Source organism: Sminthopsis crassicaudata, chromosome 2, assembly GCF_048593235.1.
Source record: "Sminthopsis crassicaudata isolate SCR6 chromosome 2, ASM4859323v1, whole genome shotgun sequence".
NCBI lineage: Eukaryota > Metazoa > Chordata > Mammalia > Dasyuromorphia > Dasyuridae > Sminthopsis > Sminthopsis crassicaudata.
The window spans coordinates 651,668,444-651,681,638 of NC_133618.1; the positions used below are offsets into that span (position 1 = coordinate 651,668,444).

At 40.2% G+C, this 13,195-nt stretch overlaps 1 protein-coding gene across 1 annotated transcript in view; it reads left to right on the top strand.

Annotated features, from left to right (window-relative positions):
• The first annotated feature begins 72 nt into the window (after positions 1–72).
• Positions 73–13,195, top strand: part of POLR3A (RNA polymerase III subunit A) — a 40,236-nt gene continuing 27,113 nt past the window's right edge. Inside the window, exons 1-11 of the mRNA XM_074296738.1 lie at positions 73–273; positions 972–1,107; positions 2,857–2,994; positions 3,227–3,398; positions 7,232–7,386; positions 9,068–9,307; positions 9,398–9,560; positions 10,097–10,233; positions 11,010–11,113; positions 11,672–11,813; positions 12,968–13,108. Of these exons, the coding sequence (XP_074152839.1) occupies positions 230–273; positions 972–1,107; positions 2,857–2,994; positions 3,227–3,398; positions 7,232–7,386; positions 9,068–9,307; positions 9,398–9,560; positions 10,097–10,233; positions 11,010–11,113; positions 11,672–11,813; positions 12,968–13,108 (1,572 nt within the window). The 5' untranslated portion in view covers positions 73–229. The remainder of the gene's footprint in view (positions 274–971; positions 1,108–2,856; positions 2,995–3,226; positions 3,399–7,231; positions 7,387–9,067; positions 9,308–9,397; positions 9,561–10,096; positions 10,234–11,009; positions 11,114–11,671; positions 11,814–12,967; positions 13,109–13,195) is intronic.

The following is a 13,195-nucleotide window of genomic DNA, read 5'->3' on the forward strand; positions in this document are numbered from 1 at the left end:
CGTGAGTGACAGCAGTACCTTTGCGCCTGCGCCTTTCCTTTTGCTCGGTTGCCGGAAGAGGAAGTATCCGGCAGGCCGTCGCTACGGAAGCCGAGTTGGGTCCGCCGCGGCGGCACGAGCGCGGCCGAACCGGGCCCCCGCGTGCGGCCGCCCCACACTCTCTCTGTATCCCCCAACCCCGGCCACGGCTCTAGGAGTCTCCGGAAGCAGCCGCCCAGCAGTCGCCACCATGGTGAAGGAACAGTTCCGCGAGACGGATGTGGCCAAGAAAATGTGAGAGGAAGGGATAGTGGGGGAGCGAGGAGGATGGGAAAAACGTGGGGGTCAAAGGTCGCGGGATAGAGGCGGGGGAGCCTGAAGCTGGTCTTTAGCGCCCCCCTTTTGCCTGTGGCGCTTTGTGGGCTCTGAAACGCTTTGCTCCCCACTACCCAGCGACCTAGGCGCCGGGTCGGGTGGCCTTATGCCTGTTTTACAGATTAGGGAAACCGAGTCGTGGAGGAAGTATTCCCCAGCGGGGGCATGTTGTCATCCGCCCCTCCCGTTTGCTCCGCGTCTTGGGGGGGGGGGTAGAAACCCTGAGTTCGAATTCTGCCTCGGATGCACGCCAATCACGGGAACCCCGTGCTTCGTGTTCCTGGGCATCTGCTTCACTTTTAATGTAATTAATAATATAAAAAGTTACGGCCGGCCGGGCCGTGTTGACCTTCGAGTCCTGTCCTCCGGCTGTGAAATTAACACGCTTGTCAGTTTCCCCAGCCTTGCTTTCACCTATCATTCAGTTACCTTGGTCAGGGAGCATACCCTATTAAAAAAATCTGTGTGTGTTACTGTCACGTTGAAAATGTAATTGTCATTGAACCTTTTTTTTAAGTCTCCTGAACACAAAATAATTTGAGTGTTTAGTCCCCACAAAGCTGTGGGTTTCTTGGGGCTTTTTGGCAACCGATTTCTCTCCTCCTTTCTATTTTTAGAAGCCACATCTGCTTTGGCATGAAGTCACCTGAAGAAATGCGCCAGCAGGCTCACATCCAGGTGGTCAGTAAGAACCTGTACAGTCAGGACAATCACCACTCCCCCCTGCTTTATGGGGTGCTGGACCACAGGATGGTAAGAGGCTCTTTCTATCTTGTGAAAAGTGGTCGTGATTGGCTGCCCCCTCTGGGAGTGACAGGGGTGGGATGGACTTCTGTTAGACAGTCTTCCAGAAACATTGCCTGCCTGTTTGGTGTGGGGATCCTGCTGCTTTGTTTGTCTCAGCGAACGGCTTTCCTGGAACTTTTGGTGGATTCCCTTCTCATAATTATGCTATATTTTATTCCCACCTGTTCCTGTCAGTCCCTCATCAGACTGAATTTGAACCTAGTTTGGAGCTGCTGTTGCTCACTAGTGGTCTCTTTACTCCTAATCTGAATTTCTCTGAGATGTAGTGATTGCTCTTGCTGAAATCCCTGAGATGTTTCCTTCCTTTTCCTCGGATATAAAAGCTGAGTGTTTTTGCTTTCTCAAAGAGCAGAGTTATCCCTATCTTCCCTTCATCTCCCAGTTCCACATATATCATTTAACTTAATATGCAGAAGCCTTGATCTCCATAACTTGTCCTTTAGATAGGGGCAGGGGCCCTAAATGATGTTATGGGCCAGGATTCTTACTAGGTGCTGTCAAGGAATTGATGAGACAATAGTTGTCTATTTTAGCCTGGTGATTAATAGTTCTCCAAGTTTAGTATGAGCGATTTAATCTTACAACAAATAATGGTTTCCTGGTGATAAAATGATTAGTTTATACTCCGTGAAGAGCAGGGGTTCTCAAACTATGGCCCACAAGCCAGATGCCGCCCAGTTATGGCCAATGGGCTGAGGGGTGGAGACAGTGTGAGCTTTTGTTTTTACTATAGTCCGGTCCTCCCACAGTCTGAGGGACAGTGAACTGGCCCCTGTTTAAAAAGCTTGAGGACCCCTGGTGTAGAGTATATAAGCTGAGACAGACTCAGCCAAAGGAGGCAGAGACAGATTCTTTCCATGCTCCACAAGCCCGGGAACTCAGACTCAGACTCAGAGGACTAGCGGCCTGGAGGTGGGAGCTCAGGCTCTCAGGGTCAAGGACAGAGAGATTCATTCCATCTTCCTCAGCCTCGTGGTGGCGGGCCTGGCCTCCTGCTCCCCCCACTGAGACCAAGGGCCCTCTGAAGGCACCAGGGGAAGGAGATAACAAAGACTTTTGGACTTTAACACCTGGCTGTTCTTGTGGTGATTACTGAACTGAAAAGAAGGCTGCTCAGAGATCTCCAGAAAACCAAACAAGAACCTTACAGATGAGAAGTCATGTTTCCTTTAGGCTTTGCACAGTTTCAAGCACTAAATAAATATTCAAATAAATATGAATTTCAAGCATTAAATAAATGAATATAAATACAAAACAAACATAAATGGTATTTTGATAATTCTGTGTTAGTGCTTGCTGGTGAGTATTGTGTCTCTCATAATATTTAGCATAGACCACATATAGCAAATGAATGAAAAATATTAAATCTTCTATGACGAGCACTTTATATGTAGAAAAATAATTTGATCTCTAAAGACAGCTCACATTCTGATAAGGAAAGAGAGTACATAGAGAAAAGTCTGGAAGGCCAATGAAAAGATAGTCTAAAGCAAATGGCTTTCTCCTTAAGGTCCAAGCAGTGTCTTCCCACGGGCCGTGAAGCCTGAGAGTCCCAGGGAGGATGGAGTCTGGGAATGTCCAGAAGGGACTGGAAAAGGAAAATGAGCATAGTTGATTATAAGGTTAACTGACGTGAGGTCTGTACCATATTTATCTTGTCACCATTGAGTCACGCGTATCTGTTTTTATTCAAAGGGCACAAGTGAGAAGGATCGTCCTTGTGAAACCTGTGGAAAGAATTTAGCAGAATGTTTGGGTCATTATGGATACATTGACTTGGAATTGCCATGTTTTCACGTGGGATACTTCAAAGCTGTTATAGGTGTTCTACAGGTGAATTGATGAACATTATTTTCTCTGGCAAAGGTCTCTGGGATGTAAATTCTAGAAGTCATTGAAAAGTATGCTTGAGAGGGTGATTAGATAAGTTTTGAACTATGTATATTTTTATGTGTTTTGCTAATATAATTTGGCAAAAACTATTATGTAAGGGTAATTTTTATCTTTGGGGAAATGATGTTGCTATTTACTTTAAATAAATTTATTTTTGTTTAATTTTTTAAAGATGATCTGTAAAACTTGCTGCCACATTATGCTGTCCCAAGAGGAAAGAAAACAATTTTTAGATTACCTAAAAAGGCCTGGTCTCACTTATCTCCAGAAAAGAGGGCTCAAAAAAAAAATCTCTGATAAATGCAAGAAAAAGAACACTTGTCATAATTGTGGAGCTTTCAATGGTAAGTTCTCAGTGTTGATTACCTTCTCTTGCTTAGAATCATGTTTTATGTCTAAGGATCACTTATTTTCTAAAGACGTAGACTGACTTTCAAGAAGCCAAACTCCAATGGAGAGCTTCATTGGATAACAGAATTCCCCACTATTTTCCTGAGGAATTCCCACTTTTGACTTCCCCCAACTCTGATGATTCCTTTTCTTCCATTCTGGGGTGCTAAAAGCACAGGTTACTAACAGGCAGGTGGGGCAGAGGAGCCTGCTTTATTATCTGAATTTTTTATTTTTATTTTATTTATTATTTTATTATTATTTATTATTTTTATTTTAATAATTAATTATTATTATGTTATTATCTGAATTATCTCCTCTGTTAGACAGTCCTAAGGTCTGTGGGGAGGGGAACATGCTCCAGCAGCAGCACTCAATATCAGTTGATAAAGTAGTGCAAGAGAATATCATAAATAGTGTCCCAGGATCTCAGAGTTTGAGGGTGTCTTATCCATACCTACAAAGGGATCCTCTTTGCAGCCCATCAGAACAAAAGGCCTCTGATGAAGGGAATTCCCTCACATTTTGGAATGCTTCTGATCCATCTCTGTTCTGTTTAGCCTCCTGGACAGCCTACCATTTATTATAATCTTTCTTTGTCTGGAACCCAAACTGATACTTAAACCCTCAAAATCCTTTGACCAGGCCAGCCCAGAAAGGAGATTTCACAGTGTTACTGTATATGTTATTCTGTTGTGCTCATCTTACTCTGTATCAGTTAATACACATCTTCCTGTTTTCTCTGAGATTAGGACCTTCATCAGTTCTTCCTGGAGAGCAGTATTTCATGACCAGATGTCATATGCTAACATTCCACAACTTGTTCAGCTTTTCCCCAATTGATGGGCACCTTCTTAGTTTACAGTTCTTTTCTACCACAAAAAAACAAACAAACAAAAAATTATAAATGTTGTTGCACTGGTGGATTCTTTTCTTCTTTCTTTAATCTCTTTGGGAGATAGAACTTGTAGCAGTATTGCCAAGTGGGAGGGTAAGCACAGAGTGATAGATTTGGAACATTGTTCCAGAATGTTCTCTAGAATTGTTAGCCCGGGTCACATTTCTACCAGCTGTATATAAAAGTACCTGCTTTCCCACAGACTGCTCCACTATCTCCCATTTTCCTTGTTTGTCCTGTTTGCCAATCTGACAGGTGCTAGGTGGGTCCCTTGGAGTCTTGAAGTTGCATTTCTCCTAGTGTTGGTGATTTGGAGCTTTTTGTTGTTGTTGTGCAGTTAGAGAGAACTTGCATATTTTTAGGAAACTGCCTGTTTGTATCTACAGAAGAATGATTTCTTAAAAATTTATATCAGTTGCTTAGAGTATCTTAAAAATAATTCCTCACTCCTCACCAACTCAGGATCCCCCTTGTCACTGTGGTGCCCTCGGATGCCCCCCTCCTGAAGCCTCCTCCACTCCAAGGGTCCTCTGGAATTCTTCTCCATGTTTAAGACAAGCCATGAGCGCTCTAGGTCTCCCGAAGAATGTTTTTACTGTTTTCAACCTGTTTTGGGGCCCCTTTGCACACACCTTCTTCAGAAACAGAGCAGGGATGTTGAAGGACCAAGAGCTAACTACTCTTAGTGTGGTGTTTTAAGGTTTGCCACGCTTTTCACACATCTAACTGACCCTCACAGTAACTTTGGGAGGGAGTGCTGTTAGCCCCTTTTACTTGGGCTAGAACAGTTAAGTGATCTGCCTAAGGTCACACAGTGAGAAAGTGTCTGAGGTGGGGTTTGAACCCTGTCTTCCTGGCTCAGGCCTGGTCCTCCAGCCACTGCACCCCCTGCCGCTTCTGGAAAAGGTAGAACTTTTAGGTTAGATACAGTCTGCATCCTAAAAAATTTATCGTGATATTACTAATAGGCAGCTAGAGAAAGAAACAGCACCTTTCCCTACCTGGAGAGGACACATTCCCAGATTGAGTTTTTTTTAAAAGACAGGTATTGATGTAACTGGTCAGGAGAAGGGGAGGGAGAGCTTTCCATATAGGAGACAAAGGCACAATCCGTGTTGTCTGTTGGGAGGGCAGGGGAGTATCCAGTGTGGTTGGAATATCACTCTATAGCTCATGATGAACTTGTAGGGAAGCCTCCTTTAGACCCCTGGTGACTTGAATCGGCCGAGATCTCAGTGCATGCTCTGGAACACGGTGATAATTTTTCTGTTGATGAGGACTGCACTTCAAATAAATGAAAGATTAAAAAACTGACCAATTGAGTCTCAAGAGAATTCATTTTGGAGCATATAACGCTTCTGACAGAGAAGAGATGAACTGAAGGGGTAAAAAGAAGCATACATTTTTGGACACAACCATTAGGTAGATTAGTTTTGTTTGAGGATGGCTTTTTATTTGTCAGATTTTGGTTGGAGGTTATGTGAGGGAGGAAAATTAGCAATAATGGTGCTAAAAAGGGGGCCATTGAAGAACTTAAAATGAAAAGAGAGAAAGCAAAATTCAGAAAAAAACAGACAAGAGTTTTGAAAGAAATGTGTGGAATTTTATTTTTTACACACAAACACATTTTATTAAAGCAAGTAACATGAAGTGGAGATCCATGCTTTCGTATACAGTGATTATGTGTTCTGTATATGTGAAAATGCTCCTTTTTTTGTTCAAGTTCTGAGTAAAAACAGTATTAAAAGACTAATGTATTTAACAAAAGTTTCTCATGATATTGAGAAATGTGACTTGTTAATTGTGCAGTTGGGTGGATTTGAGTCTGGTGAATTACCATACCAAGAGGTAAGAGTCCTCTGTTCCCACACATGCATCCTGTGTTGAACTTTTAAATGATCAGAATGATATACATTAGAACCCAATTAGAACCTGGCAATGGAAATTGGAGTGGGGGAGGGGAAGTACATGTGCTCAAATATTTGAAAGGGATTTTATCTTTGAGAGATTAGACTTCTGTGGGGATCTAGTAGGATCCACAAGTACAAGAAAGTAGAATTTGATTAAGTAATAGGAAGGACTTTTCCTGAATTAGAGCTCTGAAAGTGGAGTAAGTGGGCTTGATAGTGAACATTTCAGTGTAGGTGTTCCCAAGCATAGGCTGGATGATCCCTGAGAAGGGGAGACAGTCAGGGGTTAGAGATGATCTCCTTAGTCACTTTGAACTCCATTAGTTTGGTTATTTCTGTTCTAATCTTCATCTTTGCACTTTGGGAATCTAGAGTTGGGAGTTTTTAGCTTCCCAAGCTTTCTAGTTACCTGCTTTATATTGATGACTAATTTGTCATCAGAAGAATGTGAGAACAGAAAGCAAATCTATACATCAATACAGGTACTAAATGTGTTTTTCCGAAGGTTCCCTTTTAATCAGATTCCTTTTTTGCCAACTATGGTGAAAGTTGTGTTGTCTGAATTATGTTGCTGTGCAGTCGTATCTGACTCTGATCCCCTTTGCAGTTTTCTTGGCAAAGATACTGGAGTGCTTTGCCATTTCCTCCTGTAGCTCATGTGGTTGAAGTACTGAAGCAAACAGGTTTAGTGACTTATCCATAGTCGCACAGCTAGGAAAGTTAGTCTTCCTGACTTCGGGTCCAGTATTCTCTCTACTGCACCACCTACCTGCCCTTGAATTAGTGTGATAAGCACTCAAATTCTTAACTTATCATTGAAGTTTTCTCTATTTTAAATAAATTATAACCTTTAGTATAATTTGACCTTTGATAATTAAAACACTTATTTTTATATTTTTCCTTTTATTAATTTTCTCAGCCAGAAAAGCGTAATTTAATAATTTCAAAATAATTTTAAAAATTAAAATTCATCTTGTAGGTACTGTCAAGAAATGTGGCTTGTTGAAGATCATTCATGAGAAATACAAGACCAATAAAAAAGTTGTGGATCCTGTTGTGTCTAATTTCCTTCAGTCATTTGAAACCGCCATTGAATATAACAAAGAAGTAGAGCCCCTCCTAGGGAGAGCACAGGTGAGCCTGAGAATGGATGTGATACTATGCTTTTGCTTGGGATCATACAAAACATCTGTTGCCTCCCAGAGCCTTACTTTACCCCCAGGTGGCAAGTAAGAACTGCTGAATGAATTTGTTCTGTAACCAGTGTATTTACTATAATTCTATAGAGAGTAAACAAGGATTAAGGATTAGGCCTTGGAATTAATAGCCTTGGGGCATGTAGTTTGCTAGTTTTGACCATATGCATTGAGACCTTTACTCTGGAGCAGGGAAGTGTTTTGTCATTGCCTCATACCAATCCTAAGAGAAAGTGTAGAGCTATTTCCCTCTACATAAAGATTTGAACCCTGGGCTAAATTGATGTTATTTGAGAACTCGGGGCTTTTCTAAATTACCTCCTATCTGGCCTGGGATCTGAATCCATGTTCCATCATCCTTTTCGAAATCATCCCAGGGCTCACTTCTTTCCTTATCCAATGAATCTTCCAAAAATAGCCCATTAATTTTGTGATTCTTGTGCTTAAGCAGGGACAATTGATCTTTATTGCCTAATTTAGCACATCTAAACATTTTCTCTTTCAAGATCTTCCATAATCTAAGCCCTCCCCTTATACCCTTATTTTCTCTTATTCTGAACGCATCTCCACCTTTTCAATCAAGCTAGCCTCCTCACTTGCCATTCTCTGTCGCCTTGTGCCCTCCAGCCTGAAATGCCTGCTTTCATTCTCTTTGACAGGCAAATTCCTACCCATCTTTTTGTCACCTCTTTTTGAGTAGAATGAAAGCAGAGACTCTTGTATTTTTCCTAAGTGCCCTCTAGCCCCTGGCACAGTCCCAGGTATATACCAGGGGGTGCATAAACAGTTGTAATTGATGGATCTCAGCACTTCTTGATTCATCTTGCCCTACTTAAATGGATTCTGTGGCAGGGGTATTATTTCACTACTTGTCTGTGATTGATGTGATTCTAGTTTATATTAAGCAACAGTATTTCCCAAGTCCATTAACTTCTCTGTAAAAGGGCAAATAACTGTTGTCTTCATACTGAGAGATTAAGATTAAACCTGATAGAATACTTTGACTGACTTGAAGAAATAAACATACCATAAGAGGCATTACCCTAATGCCTATTAAATTAATCCAATAAACACTTAGATATTTGTCTTAAAAGTTACTATCCTTCCCTAATTTTTATGTCTTTATTTTTTACTTTTCTAAACATTATGTTCAAATCTTAAATGTCCAAATATAGAGTTTGTTTCACTGGACTATGCACTTCACTAAAACTATCTCTACTCTTGATTCTTTTTCCTGCACCCTGTCTCTGGTTCCGTTTCTAGCAGTCACTCAGTAAATACGTCCACATCATTAGGCCAAGATCCTGAAATCCACTTATCACAAATACTTTTTCCCTCACAATCCCATATTTACAGAAAACTAAATAAGAGTGGAAGACTTTTCCACTGAGCTTCTGAGACTGGCCACATGCTGTTCTGTGTAGCTGTTAGACTCTTAAAGTAAGTTCTTGCTACTTTACTGAAAAATCAGTTGTGATTTTCAACTTTCTGAGTGGGCAAGTTGACATCTAGTTTCTGAATAAGTGATGGGAGAGAGAGTTGGAGAAGAAATGAAGACAAGGCTGGGTCATATTGATATAAGGGCTTCTGATCTTCACATCACTGTTTTTCTTTTGTAGGAAAATTTGAATCCCTTGGTGGTTCTGAATTTATTTAAGAGAATCCCAGCTGAAGATATCCCTCTCCTTCTAATGAACCCAGAGGCAGGGAAGCCCTCCGACCTGATTCTCACACGGCTCCTGGTGCCTCCTTTGTGTATCCGACCCTCTGTTGTGAGCGATCTGAAGTCGGGCACAAATGAAGATGACTTGACCATGAAACTGACAGAAATCATCTTCCTTAATGATGTCATCAAAAAGGTGGCTGTTGCAGAACAATTGGGAGGATTAGGGCACATGTGGGTAAGAGTGGAAATCAGGAACTTCTGCTTATGCTCTTCTGCTTTTCAGCATCGGATATCAGGCGCCAAAACGCAAATGATCATGGAAGATTGGGACTTCCTGCAGCTCCAGTGTGCCCTCTACATCAATAGTGAACTCTCAGGTATTCCCCTCAACATGGCACCTAAGAAATGGACCAGAGGTTTTGTTCAGCGATTGAAAGGAAAACAAGGTAGGTGTAATTTTTTCTCCTTTCTCTGTTCAGTAATGTGCAAATTGTCAGCAGGCAGTGTCCTGAGGCTTATGTGAAAACCAAGTTTATTACCAGAGAAATGAACATTCATGTGGAATACAAAGAGTTCCCAGTCATTCTAGCAGTTTGCGTATTTATGCCAGTACAACAAAAAAGGGAGGAGAAACAAGGAGGAGCGTGGCATGTGAGGGGACAGATACAGTAAGCTCTCCCAAGGAGTAGACTAAGGCAGTGGCAGAAGCCATGTTCTTTTCCTTTGGGAACCACTAGACTATGAAGATGGGAGAGTCTGCTTCTATGCAAAGGACCCAGCTGCACAAGCATTATCCCCGCCTGGCATAGATGGGTTGGCATCCCAAGGGGGAAGGAGAACCTTAATCCTTGGTTATTTTGCATTTGCCATTTCCAGAAGAGTCAGGCTGGACATGTAAACATACCCCAGGTAGAATTATAGTTACTTGGGAAAAAGAGCCCAGCCCACAGACTCAGGCTATCCCTTCCATTTTGTTTCTAAGGGCGCTTTAGAGGAAATCTCTCCGGAAAAAGGGTAGACTTTTCTGGCAGGACAGTCATCTCACCTGACCCCAATCTCCGAATTGATGAAGTAGCCGTTCCGGTTCATGTGGCCAAAATATTAACCTTTCCTGAGAAGGTAAGCTCTGTCAAACTAAGTGCTTCGATTGCTTTCCATTTAAAAAGTCATCCATCTTGATCCAAGGGAAATGTATTTTGTTATTCATTGGTTTTCAGTCGTATCTGACTCTATGACCCCACTTGGGATTTTCTTGGCAGAGATACTATATTGTACTAGTTTGCCATTTTCCTCTCCAGCTTATTTTACAGATGAGGAAACTGAGGCAAACAGTTAAGTGATCTGCCCAGAGTCACACATCTAGTAAATCTCTGGGGCCAGATCTGAAGATGAGTCTCCCTAATCTATTCCTGGCTTTCTGTCCATTGCCCCACCCAGAGTAATGTATGTTCTGTATTTTACAGCTGTGAAGGGCATTTTAAATAGGATTCTAGACATCTCTGGCATAATACTGGGAGGAAAGGTAATTTCCTTCTTGGTGATTCCTAATTAGCAGTAGATCAGAGACATGTTTGAAAGAGCCTATTAGGATTCTGTATTTCTTAGATCTTCCACTAAAATTGCTGTGGTTTTCTTTAATACTGGGCTCCGTGTCAAGCCAAAAAAAGAATACACACACACACACACACACACACACACACACATATAAAATACATTTTTTATTGAACAACTTGGTCCACTTTTCAAGAAGTTTGGTTAGTGGACTATGTGGGGTATTCTCTTTTCTAATTATTATTTAATTTAAAGAACATAAAAATTAGTAGCTGAATCAACAGAAACATGAAATCAAACCATTCATAAAAAAGAATTTTCTTATTTTCATTTTGGTCCTATAGGTAAATAAAGCAAACATCAATTTTATGAGGAAGCTCGTTAGAAATGGTCCTGAAGTTCACCCAGGAGCCAACTTCATTCAACAACGACACATGCAAATGAAAAGGTACTGTCTTTTGACTAAATTTATTTGCCTCTTGGTGGCTAAGGTTCTGTAATGAAGCATTTTCATTTTTAGCCAAGGAACTTAATTGCAGAATTTAGAATTTTCCATTTCCTTGTTTGGCCTTATGGAATTTATGCTGTGTTTGAGCTTAAGAACTTTTAAATATTGCAGTGTGGTTTTATTGGCACTATTTTTGCCCTGTAACAAAAAAAAGAAATGTTTACCATTTTTGTTTGACGTTTAAATACATATTGGTAGATTGATAGATTATTCAATAGTACTTTTAATTCAAACAGTGAAACTTTAGTAGTATATAAATTAGAACTGAAAAGCTAAGCCTTCTGAATTCTTACATAATAAGGGCAGATTTCACTTAGATTTTTTCCAAAGAACATCAACTCCAGTTCATCATACTTTCCTTCTTGGTAGATGCTTTATATAAAAAAAAAAGTTAAGGAAAGGATAGGCTGCTGCTAATAATAATAGCTCTTAAGCTTTGATTTTGGGAGGAAAAGTTCTTTGAATTTCTTTCTGAGAAATATTGACTTTTGTCATAAGGTTTCTGAAGTATGGAAATCGGGAGAAGATGGCTCAAGAGCTCAAGTATGGTGACATTGTAGAAAGACATCTCATAGATGGTGATGTGGTATTATTCAACCGACAGCCTTCGCTGCACAAATTGAGCATCATGGCTCACTTAGTGAGTATAGAATTACTTTATTTTCTATTACATGGAAGCTCTCTTATAAATACACTGCAACACAGAACCTCAAATTCTTGGCTTCTATAGTAGATACAGTAATCTCAACGTATTTTCAAAACTTTTCCCTTCCTTTTTGGTTTTCTGAAACTTCAATTTCTCCTGTGTTCTGTGAATCTTGACAGGACAGTATTATCTTGAGACAATAAATACAGAGAGACTGGATGAAAAAAAAACTAACTGAAATAATCTCATGGACCAAAGGGCATGAAACCCTGTATGTAATGGAATAGCAGAAAATTCATTTGACTTTTTGAAGTTTTTTATTTTAATAAGAAGCCATGGTTATTGAAATAATTTGTCTTTTTAGTTCTCCTTTAAGACATAGCTTCTTTGTTTATTTTATAATTGGGCTTACAGTGACAGTGGTAATTTTTTTAAAGATTAAAGTGAAAGAGATCTGCAATTTTAATTCATAAAACATCCAAAAACTTCTGTCTTCGAATTAGTTGAATTTACATGAACTCATTCTAACATGTACATGTTTTGTAAAGGATTGTGTAAGCAATCTTAAAAGTTTGAGGGATTTGGGTTTTGTTTTGTTTTGTTTTTATTTTCAAAAAGGGGGTGGGAATCGATTTCTTTGAAGATAGATACATTATTTGATACCAAACCACCAAAAAAGAGTTTTAAGATCTGTATGGGATTAGGATTTAGTTGGGAGAAATATTTAATTTGAGTTGTTTTTCTCCCCACATCTTTAAAAAATGACTTTTCACTTCTCATACAAAATAGTGACATTCCCATTATGACTCTCATGGGATTTGTGGTTTAATGGAAGAAAACTGGATTTGGAACAGGAGGGCCTGATTTTTGTACTGTTTACTCCATGTGAGCTGTTCACTAAAAATTGTTTGAATGACTCTGTCTCCTCATCTCTAAAGTAATGGAGTTGGCCTGTGTGATTTTCTGAATTCTTCTAACCCTGAAAATGAAAATGCAACATAAATAATAACAGCAACTTAATAGAGTACTCAGAAATCCATTTCTAAGAGCCAGAGAATCCCATTTTCTAGGGAACCATTTTTAAATGCATTGGCTTAGTCCAAATATATATATATATATTCACACAAAACCTGCTTTTCTCTTTGTAGGCAAGAGTGAAACCCCACCGAACCTTCAGATTTAATGAATGTGTCTGTACACCCTACAATGCTGATTTTGATGGAGATGAAATGAACCTTCATCTTCCTCAAACTGAAGAAGCTAAAGCAGAGGCTCTCGTTCTGATGGGGGTAAGTGGTATGCCAGCCTTTGTCCAGGGGCAGTGTACCTTACTTGGAAGACCATGGCTTTTGTGCATGGACTCCTTCAGAGGCTTC